This window comes from Caretta caretta, chromosome 2 (genome assembly GCF_965140235.1).
Source record: "Caretta caretta isolate rCarCar2 chromosome 2, rCarCar1.hap1, whole genome shotgun sequence".
NCBI classification, from domain to species: domain Eukaryota; kingdom Metazoa; phylum Chordata; order Testudines; family Cheloniidae; genus Caretta; species Caretta caretta.
The window spans coordinates 164,799,346-164,815,984 of NC_134207.1; the positions used below are offsets into that span (position 1 = coordinate 164,799,346).

The following is a 16,639-nucleotide window of genomic DNA, read 5'->3' on the forward strand; positions in this document are numbered from 1 at the left end:
AGCTCTTTTTACATGCTTAAAGTTAGGCACATCCTTAAGTGCCTTGCTCAACTGCATTCTCTTTTGGTAAATTGGAAGTAACCCAGAGAATCATAGGAATGTAGGACTGAAAGGGACCTCAATAGTTCATCTAGTCCGGTACCTTGCAAAGAGGCAGGAGTAAGTATTACTAAGAACCATCCCTAACAGGTGTTTGTCTAACATGTTCTTAGAAACCTCCAGTGATAGAGATTCCACAAACTGCCTAGGTAATTTGTTCCAGTGTTAACTACTCCTACACTTAGGAAATGTTTCCTAATGTCTAATCTAAATCCCCTTTGCTGCAATTTAAGCCCATTACTTCTTGTCCTGTACTCAGTGGTTAAAAAAGAACAATTTATCACCCTCCTATTTATAACAAACTGTTACATACTTAAAACTGTTATGTCCCTTCTCGGTCTTCTCTTTTCCAGACTAAACAAATCCTATTTTTCATCTTTCTTCATAAGTCATGTTTTCTAGACTTTTAATTGTTTTCTTACTCTTCTCTGGACTTTCTCCAGTGTTTCCACATCTTTCCCAAAGTGTGATGCCCAGAATTAGACACAGTACTTCATCTGAGGCTTTATCAGTGCTGAATATAGAGGGAAAATTACTTCTGGTGTCTTGCTTACAACACTGCCACTAATATATCCCAGAATTATGTTCACCTTTTTTTAAAAAATTTTTGACTCATATTTAGTTTGTGATTCACTATACCCCACAGATCCTTTTCTGCAGTACTCCTTCCTAGGCAGTCATTTCCCATTTTGTGTCTGGGCAATTAATTATTCCTTCCTAAGTGTTGTGCATTGCATTTGTCTTTATTGAGTTTCATCCTATTAATTTCAGACAATTTCTCTAGTTTGGCAAGGTCATTTTTAATTCTAGTCCTGTCATCCAAAGCACTTGCAACCCCTCCCGTCTTGGCATTATCTGCAAACTTTATAAGTGTACTCTCTATGCTATTATCAAAATTGTTTATGGAGATATTGAATAGAACCAGACCCAGAACAGATCCCTGTGGGACCCCACTCAATATATCCTTCCAGCTTGACTGTGAACCATTGATAACTATTCTCTAAGAATGTTTTTTCCAACCAGTAGTACATCAATGTGTTGTAGGTTTGTGTAGGCTATATTTCCCTAGCTAGTTTAAGAAAAGGTCATGTGAGATAATATCAGAAGCTTTAACTTGCACAGCTGACTTTTCAAAACTTTTTTTTGGTTGTTTTGCATTTCCAAAGAGCTTGTATTGATCATTTGTGTGTTCTATTTCTTCATTTCCTCACTCTCACCATCACTATCATGTAACAGTGGAGAGTCACACTGTATGTGTAATTGTAGCATTCACCATTGTATATTAGATGGCAAACACTCACTCCAGTGTAGGTTATTCATAGCTTCCATATAAAACAGAGGTTTATTTCTGTGTGACAGAAAATGAGGCATTACCATTTTAGTGTCTTCAGTCTGACGACTGACAAATGGCAAATGCATATTCTCTGTGCAACCATTCCTAAAGCATACACAGTGCAACATTTTCAACAGCATTTATGTGACTTAAGAGTCTAAGTCCCATTTTCAGAAATAAGATAGGCACTAGGGCCCAAATCCTCAAACATCCGTAGGCACCTAACTCCCACAGATTGGAAGTTAGGTGTTAAATATGTTTGAGGATCTGGGTTTAGACGCCTAAGTCCCATTGACTTCCAATGAGATTAAGGCTCCTAAGCCTCTTACACATTTTTGAAAATGTTTCCCATAATATTTAGTTTTAATTACTTATTCTTAGCATATATATGTATATATTGGGCACCAACCTTTCCCTATCACAGTGATCCCGTCTGGGTTAACCTCATGTTGCACGCTGGTTAGCAAGACATTGAAATGCTCAAAATGCTTATCATACCTGATTGTGGACTCTGTTTTGGGATTTTAGCTGCTGCTTCGGGGCTGGTGGTAGAGCGCAGACGCTGATTGGAAGAGTTATGGACGCTACTGGGAACAGCTGCTGAGATGTTCTTGCGAGGTTTCATATCTTGCAGCCACATTGGGGATGCTTCAAAGGCCTGCATTCGCCGAGAGTGGCTGTTAGCATTGACTTTGAGAAATGCCTGAGCCTTGTATTCCTGAAGGTCTCCATAGTTGGCATCTGTCACCCTGCACTCATACAAGCCTTCATCCTTTTTCCTCACTTTTGAAATCTGCAGCTTGTGGGAGATGTCATTCCCTTGTACTTTCACTGTCTGCAAATTTTCCAGGAACAAAAAATATCAGACATTACCATTCTCATATTCTTTCTCTATGAAGAATACACTGACATACAGAATGCAGCTATCCTAAGAGGATGTCTGCAGTTAGACACCTGGGGCTGACCTGTGACAGCTGATTTGGGCTTACAGGACTCATACTGCAGGCCTGTTTAATTGCAGCATAAACTTCTGGGCTCAGGCTGGAGCCCAGGCTCTAGGACCTGCAAGGTGGAAGGGTCCCAGGGCTCAGGTTGCAGCCTGAGCCTGGAAGTCTACACTTCAATTAAACAGCCCTGAAACCCAAGCCCTGAGACCCTGAATCAACTGGCAGAGGCCAGCTGGAAGTGTCTAACTGCCATATAACATACCCTAAAAGACCATGAGCCAAACCAATGTGGTGTAATTTTTCTTATTTCAGTGAAGTTACACCAAAGATGAATTTTGCTTTCTGTAGGCATATGGACAACTGGTGACTTAATTCCAAATCTGCTTTGATGGTATGCTCTGAAATGTTAATTGGCCTCAGACAAACAACCCAGTCTCCCATGCTCTTTAATTAATTCTTTCAGATCATGAGCATTCTTAATGAGCTTTCTTGCATGAAGCTGCTGATAGTGTATTTCTTTGGTTAAACCTTTCCAATTAGATAACTTTGTTGAATCATTGAGATTTTGAACCACTGCATTAACAGCCTTATTTAAGATGTTTGCCAATGTTTACATTTCTTTAACACTTTATTAGGCTATCTTGTAGTCTTCCTTGTTTTAAAAAGTACCACTTGACATTAAATGTGTCTCCTTCAGGTTTGTGCAAGGCTTTGTGAATTCATTTGTTAACAGTAATGATGAGGCATCTGGTGACATGTAGCCAGTTTTCCCCCCTTTTATTTATAGAAGCATGTGCTTATTAAAATATTGTGACAGTGATTTGACAATAGAAAATTGCTCATACTCTATGTTATGTTGTGAGGCATCAGCTAATACCAAGGCACGCAATGTAACCTTTGCTATCCTAAGGCAGCATAATGCATTTTTCACCTTGTGTAATTAATTTAAAAGCACAAATTATTTATTTTTGAAGACATAACAAGACATTGTAATTTACTCATAAGTGAAAGTTACCAAGAAACACTAGCAAAACTAGCAGATTTTTCCCCCTGTACGCTTCTTTCCATATAGTCATTTATATTTAAGTGTATATTACTTTATATCTGTGATTCCAGAACACTTTTTCATTTATGGATTACCCTAACAGGAAGCCAGTTTGAGGGTTCATCATCATTGAAAGCTATGAGTTTTAGGGAGTGCCCTTAATTCTGCTGCCTATATCCGTTATATAAATTCAGGTGCAAATGTAGCTTCATTTCATGTAAATACAGAAGATTAAAGGCAATATGCAGTAGAGAAACATTCGGATAATGAAGATGTGACAGATCTTGGAAAAGGAAAAGTATTACACTGCAATCAGGTATGTGTTATTTATGATTATGCAACATAATGTTCCTGACAGCTTGACATATCATAGTTCCCATTTTGGCAAAGCCCTTATCCAGTCTGCTGTGTAACTTATGGATACATGTCAGCAGCAAGAAATGTGATAGACTTTTAAGCATACAATGTTATTGTTCCCAGCTCTGCATATGAATTATTTTATATGGCAAACTCTACTCACGGCATAAATTAAATGTTTCAAGCATTAAATGTAATCATTGTAATCATTGTAATAATGTAATCAACATTAAATCTACAGAAAGTGCTGGATAGTTAAACTTAATCAGTAATAATATAATACCTATACTGATCCAGTTATCAAAAAAACAATAAAAGAGAAATGGAAAGGGCAGTCAGCATGTAAACCGTCTCTGTGGGCCAAATTCTGCCTTTATGAATCCCCGTGCAACATCAACAAAGTCAATGGTGTTGCAGAGAAGTAACTGAGTGCAGAATTTGTTTTCTCTTTAGCCATTTCTAAATTTTAAAATGCAAAGAGAGCATGCTTAATTATATAGTGTTCCTCTTCCAAATTATATATTCATAGATTCTAAGCCCAGAAGGGGCCACTGCGATCACATAGTCTGACCTCATGTATAACACAAGCCATAGAACTTCTCCAAAATAATTCCTATAGCAGATCTTTTAGTAAAACATCCAATCTTAATTTTAAAATTACCGGTGATGGAGAATCTACCATGACTCTTGGTAATATGTTCTAATGGTTAATTACTTTCACCATTAAAAATGTACACCTTATTCCAGTTTGAATGTGTCTACCTTCAACTTCTGACTATTGGATTGCGTTATACCTTTCACTGCTAGATTGAAGAGCCCATTATTAAATATGTGTTCCCCATACATGTACTTACAGACTCAAAGGTACTGGAACTAGGGATGCTGGGGATGCCTGGCTTGAAGTGGTTTCTCTTATATACAGAGTTTACAGTTTGGTTCAATGGCTCTCAGCACCCCCACTATAAAAATTGTTCCAGCATACCTGTATAGACTGTAATCAAGTCACCCTTTAATACTCTCTTTGTTAAACTAGACAGATTGAGCTCCTTGAGTCTATCACTATAAGGCATGTTTTCTAATGCCTTAATCATTCTTGTTACTTTTCTCTGAACCGTCTCCAATTTATCAACATACTTTTTGAATTATGGGCACCAGAACTGGAGAAAGGATTCCAGCACCAGTTTCAGCAGTGCCAAATACAGAGCTAAAATAACCTCTGAATTCCTACTCAAGATTCCCCTGTGTATACATCCCAGGATCACATTAGCTCTTTTGGTCACTGTGTCACACTGGCAGCTCGTGTTCTACTGATTATCCACCACAACCCCACATCTTTTTCAGAGTCACTGCTTCCCAGGATAGAGTTCCCCATCCTGTATGTATGGCCTGCATTCTGTGTTCCCAGTTGTATATGTTTACATTTAGCCATATTACAATGCATATTGTTTGCTTGTGCCCAGTTTAACCCATGATCTAGATCATTCTGAAAAAGAGACCTGTTCTCTTCATTATTTATCATTCCCATAGTTTTTGTGTCATCTGCAAACTTTATCAGTGATGATGTTATGTTTTCTTCTAGGTCATTGATAAAGACATTATATAGCATAGAGTCAAGAAGCAATCTCTGTGGGACCGCACTGGAAACAGACCCACTCATTACAGTTCCTTTTTGAAAACTATCAGTTAGGTAGTTTTTAAATACATTTAATGTGTGCTGTGTTCATTTTATATTCTAGGTTTTTTTTATCAAATGTTTCGTGGTACCAAGTCGAACACCTTACAAACATTTATGTATTTTATATCAACACTATTACCTTTGTCAACAAAACTTGTAATCTCACACAAACATAAAAAAAAAAAAGATATCCAGGTAGACAGGTTCTATTTTCCATAAATTCATGTCAATTTGTATTAATTACTTCACCCTCCTTTAGTTCTTCATTAATCAAGACCCTTAACAGCCACTCCATTAGCTTTCCAGTGATCGATGTCAGGATGACAGGCCTATAATTACCCATTTCATCCTATTTACCCTTTCTAAAAATTGGCCCAACATCAGCTTTCTTCTAGTCTTCTGGAACTTCCCTGGTTCTCCAAGACTTATTGAAAATCAACATTAGCAGACCAGTGAGCTCCTCAGTCAGCCCTTTTAAAATTATTGGATGCAAGTTATCTGGATCTGCTGATTTTAAAATGTCTAACTTAGTAGCTTCTATTAAATATCCTCCAGAGATACTAGTGGAATGGAAAAAGTATTGTCATCACCATATGATGAGACTGAATCATCTGTTTTTCCCCAAATACAGAAGAGAAATATTTATTGAACAATTTCATCATTATTGGTAATTCTAGCATTTCCGTCCAGTAATGGAACAGTACTATTGTCAGGATTCTTTTTATTCCTAATACATCGAAAAAACTCCTTATTGTTTTTAACTCTGCAGGCCATAGATTTCACCTAATGTCCCTTGGCTTCCCCCTTACCAATTTTCTTCAATTCCTAACTTCTGATTTATATTCTTGACTATCAACTTCTCCTTTCTTCCATTTGTTATATTTTGTTTCTTTTATTTGTTATAGTTGTCTTCATTTCCCATTAAAAGAGGTAGGGGTTTTGTTGTTGTTGTTTGTTGTTTTTAACCACCACATTCTTCTTCAGTTGTGGGATTGTGGCTTTTGACGCATCTAGTTAGGTGTTCTTAAATTATTCCCAATTATCATCACATTTTTCTGATTAAATTCTTTCTCCCAGATGATTTGTTTCATAATTGTTTTCAGTTTTGTGAAACTGGCTATATTAAAGCACTATATATATATATATATATATATATAAGTTAATGGTAGCTTAAGTACAAGTCATCATGACTTGATCACATTTAAAATGTGCAAGAAGAATTACGTTCAGACCATCAAATAAATAAATAAATATTTTAGTTCTGTGATCAGTTCCTCTTTATCTGTTAGGTAAAGGTCTAATATATAATTTCCCTATATTGGCTGATTTAGGACATTGTCATCTATAATGTTTAGAAATTCCAGTGATGGCTTATGCTGGAGTTCTCATGCTGCCAGTCACTCAAATTGAAGTCCCCCATGATCAACTTTTTTTCCTACGTATTATTGATAGGTGCATAAGGAGATGGTTGTCCTGTTGCATAATGTAAATTAGTAGTCTGTAGCAGACAACAGCTCATGTCCCACATTGTGCTTTATCTGTTAGGACATTGATCACCAGAAATGGTGAGATTCAGCATTGTTAAAAACCCAGCCCCTACATGTTACTGTCTCTTGATAAGGATTTATCAAATACAGTTCACCGTTTATTCTCCATTTGGTATGGATACATTCCATTAAAGCTAATAAGAATTCTATTCAGGCATCCAAGAAAAAGTAGTCTTCTTTTATAGTCAGTAGATTTAGAATGCCAAAGTAATGTAGACAACATTTTTATTACAAATATAAAATATCTATTACACAAGCCTATGAATATATTGGGCTGTATAATAGAATGGCCAGGCTTTAATTATCGACACACATAATAAGAGACAAGTATAATGTGAAAGGCCTGAACTGTAACAAAGATGAGCCAGATCCTGTAGTTCTTATTCAGTCAACATTTCTATGGACTTTGGTGGGAGTTTTGAATGAGTATGTTCTGAGTAATTAATGAGTTTATTGGTAATGGTTGTATTTCTATTGCAATAGTGCACAAAGGCCCAAATCAGGGGTCCATCAATCCTCTCCGGAACATATGGTCCATTCCATGAAGGGTTTACAGGGTAAAGTGACAAGCAACATAGGAAATGTGAATGAGGGGGCTGTGGTCAAAATACGTACAGTGTTTGATATAATGTATATACATTAAAATGTCACTTTAACTATAGCCAACTGTCCTTCAACCTCCCATTAATTAGTTGGCTAATTACATGTAGGCACCAGAGAAGAAGGGAGTGAAGGCTTTAACATACATGATTATCTTATATTGCTGATTAATGTGGTTGTTGCTGATTTAGGGCCAGATTGTGCCTGTGTCGGGCTGCACTGCCCCGTGAGAATTCAAGATGGATTCTGTCTGAGAGGCAAAATCCCTTTGGAGATCATGTGAGATGTGTACACTGCAGTATTTGTTAAGAATGAACAATGGTCCCATCTCCTTAAATCTCTGGGGCATTGGAAGGGAGAAGTCCCTCAGCTCCTCTGAGTGCAGGGACAGCAAAAGAGGGGAAAAGCTCCTGTGCCCTCCCCTCCCTGCTATCAGGTCCGGTAGCAGGGAGGGGAGGGCACAAAATTGTGTAAAAACTTTAATCTCCAAATGGGAGATAGAGTCCAATCCTGCAGGCTTGGCACAGAGAGAGCACACCCAATAAAATCAATAGAGGTATTGCCACAGGAAGAACTGCATCCTGACTCTTCTCAGGTCAGTTGCCCTCTCAGCAGCATCAATGTCTGTTCTCTGCCAGCTTTAACTAATTTCTGAAATCACCCATTTAAATAGCTACCTATTCAGCTGAAGGGATATGCCATTTCTGGGCAAACTTTCAGCATTTATTCCTCATTTAGAATTCTGGGACTGCATCAAGCTCTCCAGGGGTCAATCCCACAGGAGGGGTTAATTGGGGGTGGGATTCTGTGCCAGGTGAGAATAACCTTGTGGAGTTGCTCCATTTGCAGAGTGGAAGAGGGCATAGTGGGCTTTTCTCCTGTTGAATAAGCCAGAGGGTGCACCCATCAATTTAATGGATCCCCAGATGGCCAGGGCCAGCCAAAGGAAATCCATGTACTTCTGTCAGCCCTGCATCCCCTCCATCTTGTCCTGTCACCATGACTCCAATGGAACTGTGGTAACAGGGCTCCCCCAGCACCATCATAAAAGGAGGAGAGGGGGAGCGATCTTGCCACCAAGAGGAGACTCCAAAGCAGAGCTTGTACAGTCCCAGGATTTCTGGGAGGAGGGGGGTGATTTGCATGGCACTGGTACAGGGACCTCCAGCCTTCACCACTACCCAAAGTGTGCCTAAACCACTGCCCACCTTCAGCATGCTCCGTTCCCCCCTGGCAGATCCCAGCCCCATGGAGAGCCCTCTGCAGGGTCTTGGAAAGTAGGTCTGGGGTGAGGTGAAAAGGGGAGCAGTGCTCAGGAGGAAACTGATCCAGCTTTCCTTGCAGGATGAGGAATATTTGGGGCAAGCATGCCCTGGACCGTTATTTTGCTTTTGTTGAGGAAATCTGTACCAATGCAGTTTAATGAACCCATTGGGGCTGTATTGTTTTCTGTGATAATGTGTACAGGACTAGGAAAGCCTCTCTTTCTGAGTCTCTCTCATCCTGTAAACCAGCCTGGGGAGGTGAGAGGGGAGGAACAGAGAAACTAAAGTAAGCTCCATGACTGTGATTAGTTGGTTCCCCACAGGCTTTTGGGTGCATGTTAAATTAATGGCAAATGTAAAGTAATGAACTATGTAGGAATGCTCTCTCTCTATTTTTTCCCCCCTCAAATACTTACGCTTATCTTTGTTCCGTCATTGTCCAAGTCTCTCTCTGGTAAGAGCTCCACCTATTGGGAAAGGATGACAGTTGTAAGGAGCTGTTGCCGTGCAGTGCTGGGCTACTGGCCCTTGTGCAAAATAATCACTAAAGCGAAGCAGATTGTATCAGCCAGCTTTTCCCCGAGAACACTTGCATGCCAAGTGTGCCACCTACAGGCAGAACCACATTGGGAGAGTTGAACAGACTGAATTTAGCTTCAATTCTATGCAAGTGCTATTGCGGCAGCCAGCATTATGGGATTGTGGCACACTGAAAAAAACACTATTGAAAACGAGGACAGATACGTAGCGTCTTCTCGTAAGACTAAACTGTCACTCTCCATCCTATTACGATCAGGCTTCAGGACGGATCCTTAATATAAAACTCGTGTGGACGGCATAGGAGGATTAAAATGTTAGAGACAATGAATTGTTTTCCAGTCCAATCTCAGTGAAAATGTTCAAGGCAAAGGTAGAGCTCCCTCTCCCCTTTCTTTACAAAAGTAAAGACTGAGCCCAGTGGATGCTTGTGTGGTTGTCCTGAAATCCTAAACTGATTCCTATTAGAAGGATGTTTAATCTTTTTCAGTGTAACTATCAACCAGAAACAACGCAAGGGGGGGAAAAACCGAGGTTCTCCCCAGAAAACAGTCCTCGACGCTGGACTTGGAAGGCTACAATTATGGTTTGTTTGTTTGTTTGTTTGTTTGTTTGTTTGTTTGTTTGTTTTGAAGGTGTGCATCCCCAATAACAGCATCCCCCCCCCCCGCTGAATTAGACTTACAAATGCGAGTGCCCCAATGGCTAATAAGGGATTGTTGTAGTATCTTGACCTTGGGGAAATACAGTCCTGCAAGCAGCAACTCTATTAACATATGCGTTGTTTGAAGAGAGAATCAGGCTTGAGAAATCCATGTCGCTTTCCTAAAATGTGAAGCTGAGCTAGGGGAGCTAAGATCCCATCCCCTGGGGTGGGCATTTCTCCCTGCAGCCTGCTGGGTTAGTTCATGAGTAGCACATTAAGCCTTAGGCGAAATCCACTTCCCTCCCCCCCCCCCCCCGCCACTTTTGGCGTGCTTGGGTGGATTGCCCGCTTGGAGGGGGAGGGGGAAGCCCAGTGGAGGCGCATCTGTACCTGAGTGCCCGTCACCTCGCCTCCAGCCTCCTGCTCCTCGGCTGCTCGCAGAAACCACCACTGGATCTCGAGGTACACGGAGGCTGAGCCGCTCTGGAAAGCGCACGACATCTCCACGTTCTGCCCTTCAGTGGCTGTGACATTTCGGGGGAACTCGGTGAATTTTGCTGCAAAACAAACGCAAACAGCTTATTGGGATCTCCTGCTGCTTCTTCTCTCATCTTCCCACTCTCCCCACCCCCCATTTTCGTCTGTGGTTTTTTTTTTTTTTTTCATGTTCTCTTTCTCGCTACCTTTTCCCATCCCGGTTTCCTTGTCCATTTGCTCATTGCCTCATTTAGTCTCCCTTTCTATGTATCGTTCCCATTTCTCTGTTCCACATCGTTTCTCACTCCCTTTCCCCATCTCTTTTCTCCTTCTCTCTCACCCCCCCCCCCCATTCTCCTTCCATCCCCGCTTTGTCTCACACATTTATATATTTTCCCCAATCCGCACAACTCCCGCTCTTGTACTCAAGTCCGGCTAATGGGAAAGCTAAGTACCCCCTCTGATAGCTCCCCTGGGTTAAGAAAGTTACATATTATTAGATGCAAAATCCCTGGGTGGGATGCAGTACTTCACCAAACACATTGAGGGATTTCAGTGAAAGGCAATTTGGAAAATCAGCACCCCTCATGTATTGCATTTGCTAGGTGAGTGTATACCTTGTGAATGATTAAACACTATGGGGTTAACTGAAATAGATATTCAGAATGTGTAATGTGCTAAGAGGTGGGTTATGATCACTCATCAAAATGCACGTTTCAAACACATTAACTGAGTCACGTATTCTTTTATGATAATTCATGCTCGCACAATGAAACGAATAAACAGTGATTCTTATCATTCTTCATCCTAGCAGACTCACTTTCCAAAGCGAACAAACATCCCACCTCTTTAAATATGACTACTCCCATCTTACAACACCATTCTACGGTTGAGCAAAATTCCTACAAATGCACACAGTGCAAGACACCAATGTTTCTTAAAAGTCACCATCGAGCCTCCCTATATTTTCCTTGGGCTCGTGTGTAGGTCATTTAAAAATTGAGCAAACTTCATGCTAAATCTTGTAGACGCCACCCTGGCCAGAGAAAGAAAAATATATAAATAAACCTTCTGGTTCAAATCTAAGAAACACTGGACAGGCACAGACCCATTGCTCAAAGAATTCAACAGTCAGTTATCCAGTCCCAGCTGTGTGTTGTTATAGGCTGACAAAGCTTAGAAGGAAATATTTGCAGTGATCCCCCTTATCCCTAATGCGTCCAAGCTCGTTATTTGAAGTTTATTTGTGGGGTGATTTGGGAATATACTGAACCACCTTTTGCTTTCTAAACACTTGTACTATGAAATAGAGGCATAATAAAGCTGCTATTTCTTTTATTTTGCAGTGCCTCCCCCCCCCCCGCCCCCCGACATTATTTTTAGTCAGTGCTAGCTATTCAGCTAGTTAACGGGCAAAGGGACTCTTCATTCTGCATGCACAGGGATGGAAAGAAGTTCTCCTCCCTGGTCAGTGCTAAACAAAAACATATCAAGACGGGAGTTGCGTGTGCAGAAATGATGCAGCGTTCAGCGGGCAGCCTGAGACGCTCTGTCCTAGGTGCTGAAATGATCACTGCAGCCCTCAAAGTCCCAAGCAACTGGATTCTGCAGAGCTGGGGCTGCTTGGAATGCGAGACGCCCTTTTCAGTGGGGTCTTCAAAGAAGTCGATCTTTTTTGAGGTCTATACATAGTCACTAAAGGGAAACAAAGGGCTGAGACTGAGGAACACGGAAAAGAGTGGAAAGGGAGCCAGATCCTATATAGATTTCAATATTTAATGGATGCACACGATTTAGCCATCTTATATTATGTGTACATGTAATAGTTATGTATGTCTGGGTGGCTATTCGCCGTAAGCATATATAGACACACAGCCCAAGCACGCGTATGTATGCATTCATTACAAATATACACACAGCATTTTCGTCTGTTTCTCATTTTTCCTCCTTGCAATGTAGTATAAGCAGTCGGTTTAATTCTCACGAGGGGTAAACTTCTCCCCTCTTTTGCTGCTTGTTTGTAATTTCTAAGGCTTGAAATCTATATTTCCCTCTGCATCTTTTTGGAAGCCCTGCTTCGGATTTTAGGGAGTACACACACGCACACACATTTGACAAAGCGCGATCTTACCTTGGGTAGAAAGTCCTTGTTGAATATACAAAACGGAAAAGAAAACGCATCCAACATAAGCCAGAAAGATCCCCATCATTCCAAAGCGAAGCAAAAGTCACATCAGGGTAACAAAAAGCAAAGGTGCCCTCAAAGAAAGGAATCACACACGCGCGCACACACACAAATTTACAAAAAGGCTCTCAGCTGTAGCCCTGGCTGCGACACTGCGAGCATTCTGCTACTCAGTGGAATCTTTTCTTTGGGAAGAGAAGGTATTGCAATACACTGAGGGTTCAGATCAGCTGGCTCGGGCGCTGTGATGCTTGAAGTCCAGACCCAGACTAAAAAAAAAAAAAAAAAAAGAATCGTTGAAAAGTGGGTATCAGCTGCCTTCTCTGCCTTTTTTTTTTTTTTTTTTTTCAGCTACCTGGCAGCTCCGTCCAACGTCAGCTCCAGCTGCTCAGGATTGCGTGATGATGACTGCCCTCCCTAAACGCTGATCCGGCTTAGGAAGTGGGGAGTTTGGAAAAGGGGAGGGGAAGAAGGGAGAGGAGCCTACCGTGCTTGCATTGCTTCAACTTTTCCCTCTAATGGCTGCGATGATGCCTTTAACCCTTCACGCCTTCTGGGTTCTCTATACCTTTCTACCTGCTGTTACTTGGGCTGGGTAACATGCTGGATGAAAGCCGATTTTTGCGTATGATTGTGGAACCCAGGAGCCTTTATTGTACTGATACAATCTCCAGTCTGGCATCGGTCAAAGACCAAGAGGGCAATGCAGTGGTTTGTTTTTTAGTGGGTCTCTCTCTCTCTAATGTAGCTTACGGGAAAACAGTTAAATATTATGAGTATGCTGTTGAACTTCTTGTTCACTGCCCCAAATAACTATGATCACCTAATCTTTTTATTTCAAAATGTTGATCAGCTTTTTTTTTCCAAAATAGATTAACAGGATTTAAAAATAATCAGTTTATCATAGGATACAAGTATTTATATAAGATGTTAGGATATGTATGGGGAAATACCTATACACACTTATGCATGCGTATGTGTGATTTGCCCAGAAAAAAAAATCATCAGACTTTGACACTTTGATAGTCTATTGATGTGCCATAGTTAAATTTATGTATCTATAGTACAGAGAAATTTTTATCTACATAAAGAATGTTTCCTTCCAGACTGTATTCATTGCACATTCCTTGTATCGACTGGGATTCATAGGACTATGATACCATATTGCAGTCAAGAGGCAACACTTGACTATAATAGGTGTTCGAAGAGTCTTAAAAAGACCCCTCTGACCAAAATATCTGGCTGCCTATAGGAAAGGGCCATCCAGAAAGTATTCATTGCATTTAGGAAACACTAAATACCTTTGCATGTATATCAAAGACTACGAAAACAATCAGGACACGGAGTGGATATATGACAAGCAGTCAGACTGCCAGATCGTTTATATCATTCATACATATAAGGTTTTTAACAAAAATCATTTACAGCCAGTTAGGAAAGAAATGTAGCCATACAGTTGCATTCTATCCATATGGACAAACTGTTTTCCCATTGAGTGAAACGTTGGGCAGGTCGGTCATTTAAAACAATGGAAATGTAGCAGTTCCACAATGGTTAAGGAGCAACTTTTGCTTTACTCACTGCACCAGTCTCTCACAGATCAAGTGATTATATCTACCTTAGACATTCGACAGAAGAAAAATAACTGTTTAGAACCTGACCACGGGACTAAAGTGTCTCCAACTTTAAAAGTGATCATTTTGATTTCACCTCAACGTTTATTTATTTTACAAATATCAGATGTCCCCTCGTTATTTATGTAGCAGAAGGAGATATTTCCCCATGATAATGGTCTGTTCCACTGATGTCACCTTTTAAGTATAGCAATGGTTTTTAATAATAATAAAAAAGAGTACATTATAAATACTCAGAAATGACTGCAGATACAGCAAAAGTACTTAATTTGGAAGGGTTTATTTTGCTATAAAGGTTTAATTGTGCTTATGGAGGTCATGATAAATGTATTGAAAATCAGAGGAAAGCCAACAAAAAAAAGGAAGAGAAAAACAAGTCCTTAAACACCATGAAACTGAATTTTCAAAAGGAACTAGTGATTTTGAGCATCTCAGTTATTAGGTACCCAACATGAAACACCTTAAAGGGGCCTAATTTTTCACAGGTGGGATCTCAGCATTTTCTGAAAAGTCAGGCACCTTTCAGGTGTCTCAAGTTGAGCTGCCAAAATCCCTAGTCACCTTTGAAAATATAGGCCGACTGATTATATGCTTCAGTTTAACTACATACGTGTCATCAGTCATCAATGTAAATTACAAATTACACATACGTTATCAGCAGTCAAGTTGAATGCAAACTAGATTGAAAAAAAGATTCTATGCAGCATCACCTGGTTTGGAGGGAAAGAGGGAACCATAAATAGAGCAATCTTTTTCCAATCCAGACAAAATTTAATTTTTGCAATTTGCAATTCCACGTGAAAGCAAACAGATTTCTCAGAAAAGTCTTATAATCAGCAGAAGTAACTAAAATTTGTGCTACCATGATAGCAAGGGGACTCTTTACTGTATATACAAAATAACGTCTATCCTTGTTAATTTTATAGCGAGCGTACACTTATTAGAAAGTTGAAATAGGGAAAAGAATCCTAAAACTTGGACTATGGTCAGTATATTGCTTTATTCACACAATGAAATAGTGTTATATGATGTTACCAAATGTTGCTAGTAGAAATTATTAGCTTTAAGCAGTTTCACATAGGAAAACAATTCCTTTTCTGCCTGTCCGAGTAAAATGCACTCTGATGTAGAGACGTTGCCCAGAGTCAACTGCATCATGTACATCCCACATTGGGGCTACAGGGAATTACTTGGACCAGCCATGCTGGGAGTCTCTGCATTCCTCTTGTGCTGCAGAAAGGGTTTTTATGCTGACCCCTATAATATGGTGTGAAGGTCACTGATGATGGCTTGTGGGAGGAGTTACTGAATTGATGTTTTTGCCAATAGAGTGGCTCTCAGACGTGCATAAGTGGCAAGGAGGGGCTGTGGACACTCAGTCATAGGCTGGAGCATCTGCACACAATAATGGAGATTTTCAAAAGTGCTTAAGGATTTAGCAGCAGAAATTCCATTGATCTGGAACTGAATATTGCAGTTTCAGCCAATTTCTAATGGTCATTCATTATAATTATTGTTTAATATGTATATCACTGTAGCACCCATTCAGGATCAGTGTGTCCTTGTACGCTGTTCAAACACATAGAAAGATGGGTTCTCTAACCCAAGCAGCTTACAAGCACAAGAAATGTATACCTCTATTGATTGGTCTGAGTGACTTCAAGGTTCATATTGATTATGAATTTTCTATGTGAATTATTGATCTCATTCAAAGTATGTCTTTATCTAGATCTATTGTTGGAGAAAATTGTCAGCTCCTTGAGAAGGGAAGGGCACCATCATCTGTTAAAGAAACTGTCATTAGGTTCCTCCTCAAGAAACCATGTCTTGATGTGCAAAATCTTACTTATTGATCTGTCTCAGATTTCTCATTTCTGAGGAAAGTTATCAATAAAATTGTGGGAAAGCCAACTTTAATAACATCTAGTTTTCTTTGATCCCAGCTGTGACACTGGAAGACCAGGTGCCAGCTTATTCTAAGGTCCCAGGCCTTACTGAACACTGACAAACGCATAGCTGGAAACCAATCTGGCCCACCCTAATGTCTGTATCCCATACTATATGTTAGTATTTACACATTTGCTCTGTCATTATACAAAGAATGTTTGCTAAGGGCTTGTCTACATTTATAGCACTGCAGTAAAGCAGCTGCACCTGTGGTAGTGCTTAGATGTTGCCCATGCCCTCGGGAGAGCTTCTTCTATTGGCATAGGTACTCCACCTCCCCCAGAGGTGGTAGCTATATCAATGGGAGAAGCCATCCCATTGACAAACTACTGTCTACACCAGGGG

At 40.1% G+C, this 16,639-nt stretch overlaps 1 protein-coding gene and 1 long non-coding RNA gene across 7 annotated transcripts in view; one reads left to right on the forward strand and one right to left on the reverse strand.

The window, feature by feature from the left end:
• VSTM2A (V-set and transmembrane domain containing 2A) overlaps positions 1 to 13,170 on the reverse strand; it is a 33,850-nt gene extending 20,680 nt beyond the window's left edge. For 4 of the 6 annotated variants that reach the window (XM_048839273.2, XM_048839276.2, XM_048839277.2 and 1 more), the window contains exons 1-4: positions 12,660 to 13,102; positions 10,442 to 10,608; positions 9,285 to 9,335; positions 1,931 to 2,267 (exon numbers count right to left, since the gene is read on the reverse strand). In XM_048839273.2, the coding sequence (XP_048695230.1) occupies positions 1,931 to 2,267; positions 9,285 to 9,335; positions 10,442 to 10,608; positions 12,660 to 12,738 (634 nt within the window). In that variant the 5' untranslated portion in view covers positions 12,739 to 13,102. Of the gene's footprint in view, positions 1 to 1,930; positions 2,268 to 9,284; positions 9,336 to 10,441; positions 10,609 to 10,734; positions 10,873 to 12,659 lie in introns of those variants that run through there. The other 2 variants (XM_048839272.2, XM_048839275.2) reach the window with 2 other exon arrangements.
• On the forward strand, positions 9,570 to 13,186 carry LOC125631877 (uncharacterized). Its single transcript, XR_007355089.2, has 3 exons — positions 9,570 to 9,778; positions 9,896 to 9,991; positions 13,065 to 13,186. It is a non-coding gene; the product is annotated as an uncharacterized LOC125631877 (long non-coding RNA).
• The last annotated feature ends 3,453 nt before the right edge of the window (positions 13,187 to 16,639 follow it).